The 21,563-nt window shown below is 45.7% G+C and overlaps 1 protein-coding gene across 1 annotated transcript in view; it reads left to right on the forward strand.

Moving 5' to 3' along the window:
- The first annotated feature begins 18,601 nt into the window (after positions 1–18,601).
- The window catches only part of LOC139253828 (neurexophilin-2-like), a 46,183-nt gene continuing 43,221 nt past the window's right edge, over positions 18,602–21,563 (forward strand). The window contains exon 1 of the mRNA XM_070873590.1: positions 18,602–18,688. Coding sequence (XP_070729691.1) covers positions 18,602–18,688 — 87 coding nt within the window. The remainder of the gene's footprint in view (positions 18,689–21,563) is intronic.

The following is a 21,563-nucleotide window of genomic DNA, read 5'->3' on the forward strand; positions in this document are numbered from 1 at the left end:
GTAGGTGGACTTGACTGCAGTGAAGAATCCACGCACGTCATGGCTGTCAGCCAGCTACTGAATCTCCTGTGCTTTCTCCACCCACCATCTATTCTTTAGGTTGTGGGCTTTTTTTTGGACTTCGGCCTTCAGCCATCTGTAGAGCTGCTTTGATGCTCCCAAGTTGGATTGTTGCTTTAAGTTCAGAAATGCCCTGCACTTGCGGTTTATTAGCGCCTGGATCTCCTGGTCATTCTCATCAAACCAGTCCTTGTGTTTCCTGGTTGAGTGACTGAGTGTCTCTTCGCCGGCATTGGTTATGGTGGCCTGGAATGCAGACCAAGCGCTGTGGGCACTCTGTGTCTCGGAGCTTACACTCCTCACACTCACCCTCATCTTTGTCCAATCATATCAACTAACAACACACAAGGGTAGGCACTTGGGTTCTTTAGCCAATGTTCAGGTATCGTGAACGTTGATGTATTATCAAACATTGAAATCTTTATTTTCAGCACTTTGGGCCCAAGTTTCGAGCCGCGCCTAGAACGGCGCAGTCCCGACCTGGACGCCCGTTTTTCGCACCACAAAGTGCGCCGAAAAACAACCTCCAGATTCTCCAGCTCCCTGCAGGTCCTCTGGCCCTCAGCGCAGCGCAGCAGGAGCTGTAGGGGGCGAAGCCAGGTCCCTGCGCTGAAAACAGTGCCAGGACCTCTGCACATGCGTGCTACAGTGAGCGCGCAAGTGCAGTAGCTCCAGGCGCCCAAAACTGTGTGGGAGGGGCCGAAGCACGCAGCCCCTAGCCCTGGCCCAATGGCCTCACTGGGGCTGCGTGAATAAGGCTCCTCCCACGGCCAGCTCCCGCTTCCTCCCGACCCGACTCGACACCCGCTTCCCGCCTCCGGACCGGACCCGATACCGACCTGACTCCAGCTCCCCCCCCCACCCCCGGACCCGACCCGACCCGACTCCCCGGACTGGACCCGACCCGACTCCCGCTCCCTTGCCCCCCGCCTCCGGACCGGACCCGACACCGACACCGACACCGACCCGACTCCCGCTTCCCCCCCACCCCCGCCCCCGGACCGGACCCGACCCCCCGGACTGGACCCGACCCGACTCCCGCACCACCCCCCACCTCCGGACCCGACACCGACACTGACCCGACTCCCGCTTCCCCCCCACCCCCCCCGCCCCCGCCTCCGGACCGGACCCGACACCGACCCCGACCCGACTCCCGCTCCCCCCCTCCCCCCCGCCCCCGGACTGGATCCGACCTGACCTCCCTCCCCCCCTCCCCCCGACCTGACCTCCCTCTCCCTCCCTCCCCCCGACCCGAACCGAACCGACCTCCCTCCCACCACCTCCCCCGACCTGCGCTCCCCCCGACCCGACCCAACGCCACCTACCTGTAGATCTGGTGCTGGAGGACGGGCCCTGCCCGAAGTCTCGGGCCCGGCCCGTTCAGCCTCCCTCCCCCTTCTCCCCCCCCTTTCTCTTTCCCTCCCACTTCTCCTTTCCCCCCACTTCTCCTTTCCCCCCACTTCTCCTTTCCCCCCTTCTCCTTTCCCCCACCCTATCTCCTTCCCCCCATCTCCTTCCCCCCATGTCCTTCCCCCATCTCCTTCCCCCCATCTCCCCTTTATTCCCTTCTTCCCCCCTTCTCCCCCCCTCCCCCTTCTCCCCCATCCCTCCCCCTTTCCTCCCTCTGCTCCCCCCCTCTCTCCCTCTACCCCCCTCCTCCCCCTCCCCTCGCTGTCAGAAACACAGACACTGACAGACAGAGAATGAGAGACACATACAGACAGACAGAGAGATAGAGACACTGACAGAGACACACTGGGGGGGGGGGGGGGCATCCCAGCACGCTGTTGGAGGGCTCCCGGTGCTGCAGTCGGTAAGTAGAAAATGTTTTATTTATTGATTTAAAAAAAAAATTATTTCTTATTAATTTTTTTTGATTGATTTATTGGTTGATTTATTGATGTATTTATCATTTATTATTGATGATGGCTCTTTATTTGTAAAACTGAAGTGTTTAATGTTTGTAAACTTCCCTTTAAACACCCCCCCCCCCGCCCCCCCATTCCCTACGCCTGATTTGTAACCTACGCCTGATTTTCTAAAGTGTAGACTAGGTTTTTTCGAGCGTACAAAAATCTTCACTTACTCCATTCTAAGTTAGTTTGGAGTAAGTTTTCACTCACGAAACTTTGAAATCAGGCGTAAGTGGCCAGACACACCCCCTTTTGAAAAAAAATTCTGTTCCAAAGTGAAACTGTTCTAACTGACTAGAACTGGAGCAAACTAAATGACGAGAATTCCGATTTCTAAGATACTCCGTACTACACCAGTTACTCCTAAAAATCAGGAGCAAATCATGTGGAAACTTGGGGCCTAAAATTCTTGGACAGATTTGTGGCCACCTTTGGAAGTGGTTTAGTGAGTTGTAGTGAATGGTGAGACATAAGGGTACCCTCCAAAATGGTGATGAGAGTGAAAGGAATGGTTGGGCATTGCAGTGATGTTTTATGGAGCTGGTGTGGGGTAGTGCCAACCTGGTGCATCATGTAGCAGTCAGGCTGCACAGGGTGAAGTGAAGTAAATGTGGCCATGGTGAGGCCATCCCTGGCCTCCCAGGCAGCAATGTGGTCTGGTGCTGATGCCCTGTGTCCTGTGCAACATCCGGTGATTGCGGAGAAGATTGGTGTTATTGTTGATGATGTTGGTGTGTTTAGTGATGTTGGTGTTGGAGCTGATCATGGTGGGATTCTAAGGACTAAGGTGAGGTTTTTTTTCAAGGGCACCAATGCTGCTGGAATAGATTGCAGGTGAGATTGAGATGACAGAAGTGCTTTGTCAATGGTGAGAGATGTTACTCCAAGGATGTGACAGTGAATAGAGAGTTCACTGCAAACACTTCCAACCTGCATACAGCTCAAAAGTCTCTTCTAAATCCAGCTTCTGACATTGGAGAGTGAACAGCTGTGAAATGGTACCTTTTATACCACTTCTGCAGTTGTCAACTAGCCAAAGTGATGGAGAATCACTGAGAACCAAGTCCACTTACCTGGTGTGAAACCCGAGACCCGGCAAACCCATCAAAAAGTTGGTAGAATTGTAAGTGCCTGCTTTTAACCATTTAAGTAACTTTTAATTATGTAAATTACTTGTCCCGCCACTTGCTGTCGGGTCTGTGATCCGAACACAGATATGCCAGGTCAGAAACTCACATTGAGGTGGGTTTAGAGTGGGATCCCGACCCGCTGTCAATCAGGGCCACTTTGACAGCGGGCCTGCCTCCAAACCCACACTCACAGGGCTGGGAAGATTCCGGCCCATGTGTGCGGTGGGCAGAGCAACTGTATCGCGCCCCCCCACCACCCCAATGGCACTAGCGAGAGGTCCAAACCATTTTCATAGTCGGGTGGCCAGTAAGCAGTAGGTTTTTTTAAAGACCTTTTTCATTTGTTCCATTTTTGAGTGTGAACGGGGTGATCGGCAGATGACAATCACTCCCAATGTGCCAGACCTTGGCTAGTTCTAGATTTCCAACATTTATAGTGTTTTTTTCTTTTTAGCAATACCAAAGAATAAACCTATCGACCTTTCTGAAAGCTACTTCTAATCAGCTGTCCCAACTAAATATGAAGTGGAGAATATCCACACAAAATTGCAGGATTTACAAACATTATGAAAAAAGTCAAGAAAAAAAACAGATGGCCCTTCAAGCCTGACTTGTTCCACATGGAGCAACTTGCTCATATCATTCAGCCTTCCAACTCCATCCCCCTCAAGCCATGCAATTTCCTTGGAGAGGCAAGAAACAGAAAAAAACTTAGTCTAATTTATACATACATACACACACACATATGTATATATATATATATTGATAGATACACACATATATGCATACATACATATATATATATATGTACAGATATATATATATAGTAAGATCCTGCAAATCCCCATCAACATCAGTGTCCTCGCCCAGGCTAACATCCCAGCATTGAAGCATTGACCACACTCGATCAACTTCGCTGGCCAGACCACATAGTTTGCATGCCAGACACGAGACACCCTAAGCAATTGCTCTCTGTGGAGCTCCTTCACAGCAAATGAGCCAAAGGTGGGCAGCGGAAACGTTACAAGGACAACCTCAAAGCCTCCCTGGTAAAGTGCAACATTACCACTGACACCTGGGAGTCCCTGGCCGAAGACCGCCCAGGGTGGAGAAAGTGCATCCGGGAGGGCGTTGAGCTCTTTGAATCTCAGCGCCGCGAGCGTGAATAGGTCAGGCGCAGACAGCGGAAGGAGCATGCGACAAATCAGTCCCACCCCCCTCTTCCCCCGACGAATGTCTGTCCCACCTGTGACAGGCTCTGTGGCTCTCGTATTGAACTGTTCAGCCACCAAAGGACTCACTTCAGGAGTGGAAGCAAGTCTTCCTCGATTCTGAGGGACCGCCTATGATGATGATATAGATATTATAATATTGAATGTAATTTGTCGATTATCCTACTCACAGAATTTACTATTCGTTTATCAAGTTAATTAATAAATAATGAGTTAAATACTCTGCCCTGGATGTATTTGAAGAAGAGCTGGGGAATTCTCATGACACACATTTAACCCTCAACCAACACCTAAAATAAGGCACAGAAATTGCGGTCGGAGGCTTCCTGTGGGCAGATGCCTCTGCCCTGATAAATTTCGATGAACTTACCTGGTGGTCCAGGAGGTTCAAAGAATTGCGGTCCTGGGCCTCTACCGAAGGTCTGCGTAGAGGCCCACATATCCCAGGGATGCAGGCGCTTCACACACATCCCTGGGATCACGTGGGCCAGCCCAATCTATCAAAGTAGGGATATTCCCATTCATACTTGTGGTGAGATCCATATGTACAGGATTTAAATGTTTAAATTATTTAAAAAAATGTATTTTTCTGCCTTATGCCTGTTTTTATCAGTCGTAAGAATTTCACGGGCATTCACTGGGCAGAAATTGAGCAAATAGCCCAATTCTCCGCTCGCGGAGGCTCTTTACTTCCGAGTGCGTACAATCTGTCAAGAGGATTCTTGACAGATCACAAGTTCCGGTTTAGGCACATGTGTTTCGCATGCCTAAACTTGGAACTTGCGAGGCCCCTAATGAGTTAAATACTCTGCCCTGGATGTATTTGAAGAAGAGCAGGGGAATTCTCATGCCCGCGAATTCAAGGCCAAGATTTAGTCATTTATTTCATTGTTATTTGTGCGACATTACTGTGCGCAAATTGGCTAATGCCTTTCCTACAGTACAATAGTAACTACACGTCAAAGGTACTTAATTGGCTGTAAAGTGCTTTGGGACATCCCAAGGTCATGAAAAGCATTATATAAATGCAAGTCTTTTTTTCTCTGGTTTCTATGTTGAGCTAACATGGATTGTTTTTAAAGATACATTAGATTAGTTACAAATTAATTATTTGTTGTCAAGCTACTGACAGTTGATATTAAGCCTTAGGTACAAATGGTAATTAACTAAAAAATAATGGAAAAACCCACTCATTGCACAGCTAAAATGACATTTTAAAGGATCAAGAAAGAAACTACAAGTTGGTTAGAAAAATTTTGACATAACAGATGACTATTCACATAAAATGTATCCACAGCATAAGGCAATAATTACTCGTCAAACAGACTGTTACGGTTAGATATGAAATGTGTGGAGCATTCAAGTACAAGGAAATAATAATAACAGTCTACAATACATTGGTGAATCCACCCATGAAATAATGGCTGCAGTCCAAGCCGCAAACCGCAAAAGGTAATTGCAAAATTAAAGAAGGATTTGCATTTATATAGCATATTTAACGTCCTCGGAATATCCCAAAATACTTTACAGCTAATTAATTACTTTTGAAGTATAATCTTTACGTTTTCATAGCAAACATGGCAGCCAATTTGTGCACAGCAAGGTCTCACAAATGAGATGAATAAATAGTTCTGGTGGTGTTTGGAGAGGGATGAATGTTGGTCAGGACACTAGGAGTGCTTCCTGCACTTTTTTCAAACAGGCATATGGGGCCTCGGTTTAATGTCTATTCTGAACAATGATAACTCCAACAATATAGCCACCCTCAATACTGCACTTAAAATGGGCTCAGACAGCGACATTATCTTTGTTAGAAAATATAACCTTAGAATAGGGGTAAGATATTATTTAAGTGTTTACAAATATGAAGGGATTAGAAAAAATAGAGACTTGGGGGGAAAAATTTATGCTTGCCAGTAAAGTTGCTGGTATCACTGTTAATAGCTGCTGGAAATGGCCGCAAGCTAACCGAGTCAAATTGGTCTGGGGGGGCATGGAGCTAGGTGGTACAGCGCTCACGTTCCATGCAACACCATCCTGGTGGTGTTGCTGGAGGCATCCGGGATGAAATATTTGTCCCGGTGCGACGTTGCAGTTTCCCACAGCCTGTGAGAGTGAAGCTGTAGAGCTTGCAAGGAATTGTGGGCATCAAAGAAGTCTGAGAGTTAAAGGGGCCATGCACACTGAAGTAACACAAAATAAAATGCAGTGAATCAATATATTTTTCAGCCCTTTCTGCCTTTAAAAAAAATCAACATGTGAAAGAATTCCAATGTGAACATTCAATGTTAAAGCTGAATTACCTTCCTAACTGCAATAAATGGGAAAACTGCCTCAGCACCAACACAAATGGCTCAGCAAGCCAGGGAAGATATTCACATGCAGCACTCCAGCTTTGTGCAGGGGGTCAACACTGCAAGAGCAGGCCTGGACCAACAGGGGCCAGGAGGCCCTCCAGAAAGAATGATGTTGGAGTACATCACTAAGGCTGTCACTACCAGCAGTGTCGCGCCCCCCCTCCCCCGCCCCCGCCCTGCCACCCACCTGGCTCTCGTGCCCAAAGAAGCTTCATGACCACAGAACACTGGTCAAGGTCAGTGAATGCATCTTCAACTGTCGTCTCCTATCAACTGCACCACTAGCCTCACACACTGCTCAATGCACGACTCCCAATCATTCACCTACCAACTATCTGCACCAATGACGAGGCACATTTCCCATTCCTAGCCTCACCTCACCCCCTTGGAGGAGACAGTGCAGGTACAGGTTGAACCTCTCTTATCCTGGCATCAGGCCCACCAATGCGAAGACGGAGGCAATCGAGAATGCACCGAGGCCACAGAACGTGACGGCGCTGCGGTCGTTTCTGGGACCCCTGAACTACTTTGGTAACTTCTTACCAGGTCTCAGCACACAGTTAGAACCACTGCATGTCTTACGATGAAAAGGGGATGAATGGCTTTGGGGCAAAAGCCAAGAAAATGCCTTTGTAAAAGCGAGAAAATTGTTATGCTCAAACAAATTGCTTGTATTGTATGATCCATGTAAGCATTTGGTACTAGCATGTAATGCGTCGTCATATGGCATCGGGTGTGTACTGAAACAAGCTAATGATTTTGGGAAACTGCAACCGGTTGCTTATGCATCCAGGAGTCTGTCTAAGGCTGAGAGAGCCAACAGCATGATTGATAAATAAGCATTAGCGTGTGTCTATGGGGTAAAGCAAATGCATCAATACCTGTTTGGGCTAAAATTCGAATTGGAAACTGACCATAAGCCACTTATATCTCTCTTCTCCGAGAGTAAAGGGATAAATATCAACGCATCAGCCCACATCTAGAGATGGGAGCTCACGTTGTCCGCCTACAACTATGCCATCCACCACAGGCCAGGCACAGATAACTGCGCCGATGCTCTCAGTAGGCTGCCATTGCCCACCACGGGGGTGGAAATGGCAGATCTAGCCATGGTTATGGAAGCATTTGAGAGTGAGCAATCACCCATCACTACCCGGCAGATCAAAACCTGGACAAGCCAGGACCCCTTATTATCTCTAGTCAAAAGCTGTGTGCTTCACGGGAGCTGGTCCAGTGTCCCAATGGAAATGCAGTAAAAGATAAAGCCGTTCCAGCGGCGCAAAGTTGAAATGTCTATACAGGCCGACTGCCTTCTGTGGGACAATCGAGTAGTGATCCCCAAGAAGGGCAGAGACACCTTCATCAATGACCACCACAGTACCCACCCAGGCATCATAATGATGAAAGCAATAGCCAGATCCCACGTGTGGCCCAGCCAGTATCGATGCGGAATTAGAGTCCTGCGTTCACAGATGTAATACATGCTCGCAGTTAAGAAATGTACCCAGGGAGGCGCCGCTAAGTTTATGATCTTGGCCCTCCAAACCGTGGTCTAGGGTACACGTCAACTATGCAGGCCCGTTCTTGGGTAAAATGTTCCTTGTTGTTGTAGACGCCGTACTCCAAGTGGATTGAATGTGAGATAATGCCGGCTAGCACGTCCGCTGCCACTACTGAAAGCCTGCGAGCCATGTTTGCCACACACGGCCTACCCGATGTCCTGGTGAGCGACAACGGGCCATGTTTTAGCAGTGCTGAGTTCAAAGAATTCATGATTCGTAACGGGATCAAACATGTCACATCTGCCCCCTTTAAACCAGCATCCAATGGTCAGGCGGAGAGAGCAGTGCAAACAATCAAGCAAGGCTTAAAGAGGGTAACTGAAGGCTCACTGCAGACTCGCCTATCCCGAGTCCTGCTCAGCAACCACACGAGACCCCACTCACTCACTGGGATCCCACCTGCTGAACTGCTCATGAAAAGAGCACTCAAGACAAGGCTCTTGTTAGTTTACTCTGATCTGCATGAACAGGTAGAGAGCAGGCGGCTTCAACAAAGTGCATACCATGATAGCGCAAATGTGTCACGCAAGATTGAAATCAATGATCCTGTATTTGTGTTAAATTATGGACAAGGTCTCAAGTGGCTTCCTGGCACTGTCGTGGCCAAAGAGGGGAGCAGGGTGTTTCAGGTCAAACTTTCAAATGGACTCATTCACCGGAAACACTTGGACAAATCAAAATCAGATTCATGGACTATCCAGAGCAACCCATCTTGGACCCTACCTTTTTTGATCCCCCAACATACACCCCAGTGGCAACCGGCACCACGGTTGACCACGAAGCAGAACCCATCATCCACAGCAGCTCAGCAGGGCCCAACACACCTGGCAACCCAGCAAGGCCAGCTGCACAGCAGCCCAGCAAGGGCCCAACAAATGATTCAACAACACCAGCTTTCACACCAAGACGATCTACCAGGCCCCAGATCGACTCACATTGTAAATAGTTACACTATTGACTTTAGGCGGGGGGGGAGTGTTGTTATATATGTAAACTTGTATATAATCTGTACAGCCACCAGAGGGCTCATCCCCTGGAGTCCCAAGGGATCCCATAATCCCTTGGGAGCACAGGTATTTAAGGAGGCTTCACAGGTTGGAGAGGCACTCTGGAGACCTGCAATAAAAGACTAAGGTCGCACTTCACTTTAAGCTCACAGTGTTCAGTCTGACTCTTTCTCCATACATAACAGTCACCACACGACATTTTTTCCCCAGGACGCTGCCATTTACTGGCAGCACAAAGGGGAAAGGAATATGGCGACCATTGCGGGACCCACCACCAGCTGGCAAAAGAGCGGAGGCTGCCATTTTATGACATTACGGAATGTTGGTAAGGAGATGAATTTCTAGCCCTTAGAAATTCTACCTGAGATATTGCTTTGGCAATTTGTTACATTTGTTTGTGACCATGATACTTTGCCCCATCACTGGTGTGATTCACTCTCATAGTAGAAACTTGTCAAAATGCAGTGTTCATACAAATTAGAGGCCAAAAATTGAAAAATAATGCAACAGCATTAATAAGCTTAAAATCACAGTTCTGCTGTTAAGTTATTTATTTATAAGAAAGTTCAAAACATCCCAGCTGAGAGACAAGCTGATAAATGGAGAAATTATTATAAACACAATGATAGTTTGTGACCATATATTTATGTAACAAGACATTTATATATTTTATTTGATAGTTTTGATCAATAAACATAAAGTAATGTATAAAATTACTTTACAGAGATTGCTGATGTATATTAATCAGCACTTGTTACAATGACACTAAACGTATAATTCTTATTGCAGTGTAAAGCATTCCCCAATTCATTTTGCGTTCCTCAGCATATCTCTTCTGGAATTGATCATCTTTTGCACACAAACAAGTTCACATAAGATATTATATTTTGTATAATAAACTAGTTTCTACTGCAGCACAATTGATTTATACTATAATATGAAACATTGTTAATGGAAAACTGGCAACAATTCTCAATTAGAAAGTACAGCTAGGTATGTCAGGATTTTTTTCAAATTCATTCATGGGATATGGGCATCGGTGGCAAATCCAGCATTTATTGTCCATCCCTAATTGCCCTTGAGAAACCACCTTCTTGAACTGCTGCAGTCCATGAGGTGAAAGTACTCCCACAGTGCTGTTCGGGAGGGGAATTCCAGGATTTTGATCCATCAACTATGAAGGAATGGCAATATATTTCCAAGTCAGGATGGTGTGTGACTTAGAGGTGATGGTGTTCCCATGCGCCTGCTGCCCTTATCCTTCTAGGTGCTCGAGGTACTGGGTTTGAGAGGTGCTACTGAAGAAGCCTTGGCGAGTTGCTGCAGTGCATCTTGTAGATGGTACACACTGCAGCCATGGTGCATCGGTGGTGGAGGGAGTGAATGTTTAAGGTGGTGGATGGGGTGCCAATCAAGTGACCGCTTTGTCCTGGATGGTGTCAAGCTTCTTGATGTTGTTGGAACTGCACTCATCCAGGCAAGTGGAGAGTATTCCGTCACACTCCTGACATGTAGATGGTGGAATGGCTTTGGGGAATCAGCAGTTGAGACACTCATCACAGAATACACAGCCTCTGACCTGCTCTTGAAGCCACATTGTCTGTGTGGCTGGTCCAGTTAAATTTCTGCTCAATGATGACCCCAAGATGTTGATGTTGGGGGATTCGGCAATGATAATGCCATTGAATGACATGGGGAGGTGGTTAGATGTTCTCTTGTTGTCGTTGTCGTTGCCTGGCACTTGTGTGGTGAATATTACATGTCACTTATCAGTCCAAGCCTGAATGTCATCCAGGTCTTGCTGCATGTGGTCTAGATGACTTCATTATCTGAGGAGTTGTGAATGAAACTGAACACTGCGCAATCATCAGCGAACATTCCCACTTCTGACCTCATGATGGAATGACGGTAATTGATGAAGCAGCTGAAGATGGTTTGTCGAAGACACTGCCCTGAGGAACTCCTGCAGCAACATCCTGGGGCTGAGATTATTTGCCCCCAACAACCACAACTGTCTTCCTTTGTACTGGGCATGACTCGAGACAGTGGAGAGCTTTTCCCCTGATTCTCAATTAATTGAAATTTACTCGGGCTCCTTGATGCCACATTGGTCAAATGCTGCCTTGATGTCAAGGGCAGTCACTTTCACCTCACTCTTGCCTTGTTAGCCATCCCCAAATGCATTACCTCAGACTTCTCTGGATTGAATTCTATTTGCCAATTTCCTGCCCAGCTGACTAGTCCATTGATATCTCCCTGCAGTCTACAGCTATCTTCCTCACCATCAATTACACGGCCAATTCTTGTATCATCTGCAAACTTCTTAATCATGCCCCCTACATTGAAGTTTAAATCATTGAAAGCAAGGGACCAAGTGCTGAACCCTGTGGAACCCCACTGGAAACAGCCTTCCAGCCACAAAAACACCTGTCGACCATTAAACTTTGCTTCCAGCCACTGAGCCAATTTTGGATCCAACTTGCCACTTTCTCTTGGATCCCATGGGCTTTTACTTTTTTAACCAAATTGCCATGTGGGAACTTGATAAAGGCCTTGCTAAAATCCATGTAGACTACATCAAACGTGCTACCCTCATCGACCCTCCTTGTTACCTCCTCAAAATATTCAATCAAGTTCATAAGAACATAAGAAATAGGAACAGGATTGGCCATACTGCCCCTTGAGCCTGCTCCGCCATTCACTAAGATCATGGACTCAGCTCCACTTCCCCTCCCACTCCCCATAACCCCTTATAACCTTATCGTTTAAGCAACTGTCGATTTCTGTCTTAAATTTATTTAATGTCCCAGCTTCCACAGCTCCCTAAGGCAGCAGATTCCACAGATTTACAACCCTCTGAGAGAAGAAATTTCTCCTCATCCCTGTTTTAAATGGGCGGCCCCTTATTCTAAGATCATGCCTCTAATTCCAGTCTCCCCCATCAGTGGAAACATCCTTTCTGCATCCACCCTGTCAAGCCCCCTCATAACCTTATACATTTCGATAAGATCACCTCTCATTCTTCTGAATTCCAATGAGTAGAGGCCCAACCTACTCAACCTTTCCTCATAAGTCAACCTCCTCAACCTAGTGCACCTTCTCTGAACTGCCTACAAAGCAAGTATATCCTTTCATAAATATGGAAACCAAAACTGCACGCAGTATTCCAGGTGTGGCCTCACCAATATTATATATAGCTGTAGCAAGATTTTTATACTCCATCCCCTTTGCAATAAAGGCCAAGATACCATTGACCTTCCTGATCACTTGCTGTACCTGCATACTAACCTTTTGTGTTTCATGCACAAGTACCCCCAGGTCCCACTGTACTGCGGCACTTTGCAATCTTTCTCCTTTTAAATAATAACTTGCGCTTTGATATTTTCTGCCAAAGTGCATGACCTCACACTTTCCAACATTATACTCCATCTGCCAAATTTTTGTCCACTCACTTAGCCTGTCTACATCCTTTTGCAGATTTGTTGTGTCCTCCTTACACATTGCTTTTCCTCCCATCTTTGTATCGTCAGCAAACTTGGCTGTGTTACACTCAGTCCCTTCTTCCAAGTCGTTGATATAGATTGTAAATAGTTGGGATCCCAGCACTGATCCCTGCGGTACCCCATTAATTACTGGTTGCCAACCAGAGAATGAACCATTTATCCTGACTCTCTGTTCTCTGTTAGTTAGCCAATCCTCTATCCATGCTAATATATTACCCCCAATCCCGTGAACTTTTATCTTGTGCAGTAACCTTTTATGTCAGACATGATCTTCCATTAACAAATCCATACTGGCTGCCCTTGATTAGTCCATGCCTTTCTAAAAGCTGCCCAACAACTTGTTAAATAAGTTAATACAATCATTAGTCAGTTTAAAAAAAAATAAACTTGCTTATAAACATTTATAGATTGATATTGCTGTACTATTTGATTACTTGATGTAAATCCTGGTTAACCGTGCTACACAGACCGAGTTAGGCTGTGTAAAATATACCCAGGATTCAGCATTAAGGGATGCATGTAACACAATTATTTTTTGTCCACTGGATGTGCCCCAGGAGCCCTCTCCCATCTCGCAGTGTGGGTGTTGAGTCTCCTGGGTCCTGTTCAGACATATTTCCAAAGGTTTGCTTTCAGTATATCTCTACCGCACTAGTGATTTGGGTTTCGATTACCACCTCCGTTACATAGAAACATAGAAACATAGAAAATAGGTGCAGGAGTAGGCCAGTCGGCCCTTCGAGCCTACACCGCCATTCAATGAGTTCATGGCTGAACATGCAACCTCAGTACCCCATTCCTGCTTTCTCGACATACCCCATGATCCCCCTCGTAGTAAGGACTACATCTAACTCCTTTTTGAATATATTTAGTGAATTGGCCTCAACAACTTTCTGTGGTAGAAAATTCCACAGGTTCACCACTCTCTGGGTGAAGAAGTTTCTCCTCATCTCGGTCCTAAATGGCTTACCCCTTATCCTTAGACTGTGACCCCTGGTTCTGGACTTCCCCAACATTGGGAACATTCTTCCTGCACCTAACCTGTCTAAACCCATCAGAATTTTAAACGTTTCTATGAGATCCTCTCTCATTCTTCTGAACTCCAGTGAATACAAGCCCAGTTGATCCAGTCTTTCTTGATATGACTTCATTTCCGTGCTGAGCCTCATGGCTTGGCTCTGAGTCCTTACTCTCTTCCGCGCAACACACTTCCAAATCCCCCTTTTCTTTTCCTCAACCTCCTGCTAAATATGTTTCTGCATTCCATCCCCAGCCCCGGTAAAGCACTTCACCTTGCTCTCAGCGATATTCCAACTTGAGATATGCTTCTGAAATTGCTCCATTCATTACAGTGGGAATATATCAGTGTCAGTGACAAGGGCACTCGGTTAGATTTGCCTCCCAGTGATGTTCCATCTTTTTTTTTTTCCCTGTAAAGGCAAGGAATGAAGGATATCATTTAATATGGAGTAACACTGAACAGGAGGAGGATGGGCACATATTGAGCAGAAAGGAGACTGTCAGCCACATCAGAAAATGAGCAGAGGGATTAGGCGCACAATAAGCAAAGAGGAGACTTTGAGTGACGAGAGGAGGCATCAGTGGCATGGAAATATCAGAGATAGGAATAGAGCGAGATTAAATAACAAGTTAACGGGATTGCCCATCATCTTTCCCAAAGAAAAAAATTCCTGAGTTGAATTCTTGCCCCATTACAGTACACACATCGCAGCCCCTGTAATAGGACACTGAACCATAGGAATTAATTCATTGGGAGAATTTAAAAATAGGCTCACTGTTAACTGGTGCAGGTTAAACAGGCATTCACGCATGTGAAGCACGCTCAAAAGGCATGAGGATCAAAAAAGTTATACCGTAGATTTATAACAATCCAATCATGTTAAACTCAGATCATTGGATTAATTCAGTATTATATAATTGGGTAAGCAACAATTGTGAGACAATGGCCCTGAATTTCCTCGCTATCTTCAACACTTATGCTGTGATTATGCTAAAGCAAAATGGAAGAAACTCGTGTTCAGTGCACTATGCCGCTCACGTGCCGCGAATGCGCGAGACGTGAGTTTTCTCAATCATTGAAGATTCGCCCACCCAAGCCCTGTGGGACTCTTTTGATTTGGAATGGTTCTGTACCTGGGAACTTCCTGCTTTTACACCAATCCGAAATTATAGAAAAATTAAACCCCAGAAATTGCGTGAGAGCCTTGAAGAGTCCTCGGATTTTGCTTGCTCATTTCTGGCTTCAGAGACATTTTTTCAATCCATTTTTGTTTTTAGTTTTGATCACTGAGAACTTCGCTTGACCACAGACCTCCGACTCCCTCCCCCGCCCCACCACCCCCCTCACCCCCGGCCAACCCCCGGCCCCAGAGTGCTACAGTCTCACCCCAACCCTGCATTTTCAGCCTCCCACATTCACAGCCTCGCACATACTCAACGACTCTGGAGAAGTATGGTATTTTCCATGGGAAAACCTTGATGTTATCCTAATGGAGGAGGAACAGCAACATGTGGACGTGAAGAGAATAAAGCAGCATGGCAGCAGCCCACTAGGTACAACCCTCACAGCATGTCTATAGGCAGCACAGGTCCTTCGAGGACCTCTTGGAGGAGCTCTGTGTTCCAAGGGTGCGTTTGTCGAAGGTTGTCATTACACATGTGTGCAACCTTCTTCACCAAAATCTTCAGTTTCACTCCACTGCTGGAAAGGCTCTGTCTGTCTATGAAATTGACCGGATCCTTTCAATCTGCCACAAGGGATCTGTGCAACATCAGCCAGGGTGGTGCCCAGGGTATCCAAGGAAGAATAATAATAATAACTTTTATTTATATAGCGCCTTTAATGTAGTAAAACGTCCCAAGGCGTTTCACAACAGTGTTACAGACAAACAGATAAATTTGACACCGAGCCACAGAAGAAATTAAGGCAGATGATCAAAAGCTTGTTTAAAGAGGTAGATTTTAACGAGCATCTTAAAGGAGGAAAGAGAGGTAGAGATTCGTAGAGGTTTAGGAAGGGACTTCCAGAGCTTAGGGTCCAGGAAGTTGAAGGCACGTCCACCAATGGATGAGTAGTTATAATGAGGAATGTTCAAGAGGCCAGAATTGTGGAGCGCAGACATCTTGTGAGATTGTGAGGCTGAAAAAGATTACAGAGATAGGGAGTGGCAAGTCCATGGAGTGATTTGTAAAGAAAGCAACAGTGCGCATTTAACCTTACATTGCCCACACTGGACAAGCCTTCCTAGTCCAAGATTGCCGTGCAGTCCTCGGGTGAAGGAGTTGGCAGTGAGCACAAAGTCCACCTGCCTTCACATAGAAAGGCTGCCACTCCTAGATAGTCTACTGCCTGGCATACCTAGGAGCCAATCCCATCCTGTCTGTCACCTCTCCAGGGGGGCTTGTGGGTCTTCCTGTGAAAAATTCATAGCCTTCTGGCGAGATGCTGCCCTGCCATGATGCCTCATGGGCACAGCGGGCCTGTCACTGCTCATGGCATTGGCAAGGGCATTTCAAATGAGGATGGGATATGCTCCCGAGTAGATAAAACACAAAGGCGTTGAGGAGAGATTCTCTGCAGCCTGCTCCTGATGTTCCCTGGTGCTCTAATGGAGACTGCAGTCTTTACACAGACTGCACCGAAGTTCCCTGGGGCCTAAGCTGATCACTGCGCTTTTAGAACGCAATTAAACTGTAACTTCTACCACTTCATATGCAAATTAAACTAACCAAGAAACTTGCATGCTGCTCCCTCCGCTGGTGGATAACGGAATGTTTCAGTGCAACAATGGCACAATGGATAGTGAAGACATTTAGGGTCAATGATTCCCTTGGAAGTTATTAATAATCAATTTTAGAATTCAGCTCATTCAACATAGCACCACAGCTTTTGTTTTTCCTTTGCTAACAATATTTATATTTATGAAAATAAGTACATTTAATTATCTTATCATTAAAAGTGTTACATTTTTAGGAATTTCAGACTATGCCCCATGGGGAGGGGCCTTGGTGCAATATATGTTAAAAATGCTCTTGTAAACCTAGTTCACAAGGGTTAAAGTCACAGGTCAGCAGGGCTGGGAAATGAAGTTTTGCATGCAGACAGGGGGCTGAAATTGCCCTCCGACCGAAAGGGGGCACACTCATTGTTTTTTAAGATTTTTAAGGAGTGAAATTGAGCTCTTTAAATTTTTTTTTTCTTTCGGGTAGTGTTCGGAACAGACGTCGGTCGGTGTCATCAACAACGCACTAATGACATCAGCGCAACATGGATGTCCCGCGTCGCGCTGACACATAGCAACATCCCTCCCCTGCAGTTAAAGGGGAGTGCCGCTGTGGAGTTTGCAGCCATGTTAGTGGCACACACTGGACCACCAAGGAGGGTTTTGGCCGGGTCAGCGGTCCAGCACCCAAGAGAGGGTGCCAGGCTGCCTATTGGCGGCCCAGCCGAACCCGTGGCCGCCATTGTTGGGCCGACGTCGGAGTCGGCCGACAATTAAAATAAAATGTCAGCTGCGACAGAGGCACCCTCCCCTTTAAGAGTTGCTGCGCTGCCCGGCCACAGGCAGCTTCCCACAGGGGAAAGCTGTTGGGGGCACCGAGTGGCTGCCAATTGGCTCCCACGAGGCAATTTTCCATGTGGCAATTTCCCATGCAGGACGGAAAGGGGTCGCTGCATGTCGGTAAGGGATCGATGAGGTGGGAACACTGGCGGGGTGGGAGCGTCCACCACCCCAAAAATAAATGAGTGCAATGTCGCGATTGTCGCCGAATCTGCGTGGACCAAGCGGTGAGTGATTCCTGCACCATCACCACCTCTTTGAGACGGTAACGGCTCTTTAAAAAAGGGACAATTTTGGCCCCAGGGTGTCTGAACCAGCATGCTTCAAACAGTGAATGTTAGTTTAGGCTTTGAGTGATCATTCACGCCTATTCTAGGTGAGATGATTTAATTCATTTGAGTTCAGCAGGGATAGTTGTCCAGATTAGTCTTGCGAGAATCCACTGCCTGAGGTCAGACTTAACAAAACATAAAGGAATAAAAAAAGCCACGGTCAGAGTCAGTCAGTTCGAATAAAGGGGCCAATTTTCATCAAGGCCTCTGCCTGCCCAAGTGCCGCCCAAAGTGTCGCCAATGGCTGCAGAGGTACTGGACGGTACTTTCGGTGGGATATTCATCGCCGAGGTCCCTCGAAGGTCGGCGGGCAGCAAATGGAAGATGTACGCCGCCAATCTGGGCAGTAGCGGGCGGGAGGTCTCATTCTCGGCTGCAGAGATGCTTGCCACCCAAGTGCTGCTGAGGCTGGAGTCGGGCCCATGGAGGATTCGAGGAGCTGAAAAAAAATGCAGCAATAAAAAATAAAAAAACTATTGGAAGACCTCCAGGGGACCCCATGCAGGTAAGTCGCTGTAGAAAACATTCTTAAAAATGTTCACTTACCCTTTTTCAGGTTCTTCATGCTCACCGTCAGGGACAGATCAGCCTCCACGCAGTGGTCCACCCTCGTTCTGCCGCTGAGTCCCGCCCGCAGGAATCTGGGAGCTCGGCGGGCAGGAGTTCAGTTGCGCCACTCGGCCGTCCACTGACATCAGCGGGTGGTTCCCGGCGGCTCCCCCCCTCCCGCCCGCTCCAGGCCACCTCGAAAGTGGCACTGGGCGGATCAAGAAGAGCAATGTCGGCGGCAGTGGGCGGCAGTCGGTGGCAGCCGGCGGTGAGGTGATGCATTTCGGCTCCAAAGACTGTAAGAAGGCTGATCTTGGCCTAAACTGGGAATTAAGATTTGCTACTTTTATTCAATTCACATGCATTTTGCAAAATGTTACCAGCTTCTCGATTTGTCATCGGCTTTACCTTACCAGAGTGTTCAACAGTTCAAAAGATTGAAGAAGCACAGGTGGGACATGTGAGTATACGGTATGCAGTTTGTATATCAAGGGGAATGTATTCCACCCCTGGGTTGTGCTATTGTACAATTGGGCAGCGAGTGTAAACTCTTGGAATGTTAGATACCTGGGAACAGTTTATGAGAGCTCCTATGATGTGCCTTGGGACCTTTTACTATGCTAAAGGCACTATATATAAAAGCAAGTTGCTGTTGGGAACGACTAATGCCATGGAACCCAAGAAAGTATCTATGGCAGATCCTGAATTTGTTGCAATGAAGAAGAGAGTGTTGGGTGTGGAAGAAGGGGCAGGAGTGCACATCTCTGTTGTAAAAATTTACAAAGACATTTCCAAAATATCTTTACCGAAATAGTGTAGTGTTTTTTGTTGATTACTGGAAAGTAAGTTAAAAAAAAGTCCTTACCAACTGCAGATAGATAAACATATTTATTTGCTCACATATTACAATTTTGTGTAAATACATAAATCTCTGCATATCAGCTCTTTACTGTCCACCTGATCAGGATGTGGCTTTTTATAATGAAGAGCAAATATAGATAACATTTAAAACGTTAAAGTAATTTGCTTTAATCCTTCTTGATCAAGTATGTACTTAGTAAAGAGTATTTAGTGTTACAAAAAGAAATGTAAATTCAGAACTTTTGTTCAGAATCTGCCTCAAAATTTGAATACTAGTAAAGTTCTTCCATAATTTGCTATTACCAATGCTCAAAACTCCAAAACAATCATATAAAGAGCTGCTCAGAGTTCATCCCCATTCGCCAGTTTTCTCTTCAGCTGTATTTGTGTTTGGTTTTCATATTGTACTTGTTGACTATATTTGCAGGACATCAGGTCATATACTGGTCCTATTTCTTATGTTCTTATGTTTTTATATAGTATATACATTTTTGCTTTCAAAGTTACCTCAGAAAAAGCTGATGAGTTCATGCTTTACCTTGGTCTGATGTCCTATGTACCAAACAAATAGTTTCTCCGCGATTTACATTCTCATTAATTTTACACTGGAGGAGCAGTGCTTAAGTCCTAACATACTCTGTGACTGGCAAGTCAAATCATTAAAAATTCTACAAGTTGCATAGACAGGTGGATACAAGGAGCCTATAGTCTGCTAACTTGAATTTCCTCAGCCTATAATGTCTGGGAACCTGCATGAGCTCAAGAACCCACCAATAAAAAACATTGTTAGACATTTGAAACACAGAAAATTCTTTTGCATTGATAAATTTAAACATTTTATGAATTTGTTATGCTAATTTCCAGTTATAACTTAGTAGAGAACCCAGAATGGATTTCAAAAAAATATTTGGAGTGATTTGCTTGGTTTGTTAATTCATTTTATTAAGAGCTGCTATAGACTGCTCAATTTTATTTGTAGTTTTTAAAAAACTTCCTGATTAGTGGTCTTATTTCCTCCTTGTTATTGCTGACTGGCACATTCCATACTGCTCAATTGTAATTTGTTACTGTTTTATGAATATGAAATTTGAACCAATCAGGTACACATAAGGCATATGAATTTGCATTTAGATGGGCATAATAAATAGCTTCTTTGCTTTGATTAAATGCATTAGCCTGCAGTCTCAGTATTCAATTAGCACGATATTAATAATGGGACCAGTTTTCCTCTGCTTAACACTCCTTGAGTGTCAGCTGTGGCTCAGTGGGTAGTACTCTCACCTCTGAGTCAGAAGGTTGTGGGTTCAAGTCCCAGTCCAGGGAGTTGAGCCCAAAAATCTCAGCTGACACTCCCGTGCAATGCTGAAGGTACTGCATTGTCGGAGGTGCTGTCTTTTGGATGAGATGTTCCGTCTGCTCTCTCAAGTGGATGTAAAAGATCTCATGACACTATTTCGAAGAAGAGCAGGGGGGTTATTGCTGGTGTCCTGGCCAATGTTTATCCCTCAATCAACACAACAAAAAGATTATCTGGCCATTATCACATCGCTGTTAGTGGGAGCTTGCTGTGTGTAAATTAGCTGCCGTGTTTCCCACATTGCAACAATGACTACTCTTCAAAAGCACTTCATTGGTTGTAAAACACTTTGAGATGTCCATTGGTCCAATGAAAGGTGCTATATAAATCCAAGTTTTTCTTTCTTTCATGTGTGCCAATTCCATGGGAATTAGGGAAGGAAAAATGAGACAGAGAGCTGCTGTGGCAAATTTCTGCCCTTCATATGCATTTCTGGTCGTGGGGCAGGTATGGCGCACATGAATCGTGCTAAAATTTAAATTCAATGTAAAGCAAGGGGTGTGGTGTCAAAATGGCCTTTACATTAATTTCCTCTTTTTACACTGGTCACAGGCTATGTTCAAATATCATGAATATAAATTGTACAATCTCTATTGTTAGACTGAATCTGAGATCCACAGTGTTAACATAAGAACATAAGAAATAGGAGCAGGAGTAGGCCATTTCACCCCTTGAGCCTGCTCCGCCATTTAATAAGTTCATGGCTGATCTGATCATAGACTCAGCTCTACTTCCCTGCCCACTCTCCATAACCCTTTATTCCCTCATCGCTCAAAAATCTGTCTAACTCTGCCTTAAATATATTCAATGATCCAGGCTCCACAGCTCTCTGGGACAGAGAATTCCACAGATTTACAACCCTCAGAAGAAATTCCTCCTTGTCTCAGTTTTAAATGGGCAGCCCCTTATTCTGAGACTATCCCCCCAGTTTTAGTTTCCCCTATGAGTGAAAATATCCTCTCTAAATCTATCTTGTAGAGCCCCCTCATTATCTTTTCTGTTTTGATAAGATCACCTCTCATTCTTCTGAACTCCAATGTGTATAGGCCCAACCTACTTAACCTATCTTCATAAGTCAACCCCCTCATCTCCGGAATCAACCTGGTGAACCTTCTTT

The sequence above is a fragment of the Pristiophorus japonicus genome, chromosome 3 (genome assembly GCF_044704955.1).
Source record: "Pristiophorus japonicus isolate sPriJap1 chromosome 3, sPriJap1.hap1, whole genome shotgun sequence".
In the NCBI taxonomy this organism is placed as follows: Eukaryota; Metazoa; Chordata; class Chondrichthyes; family Pristiophoridae; genus Pristiophorus; species Pristiophorus japonicus.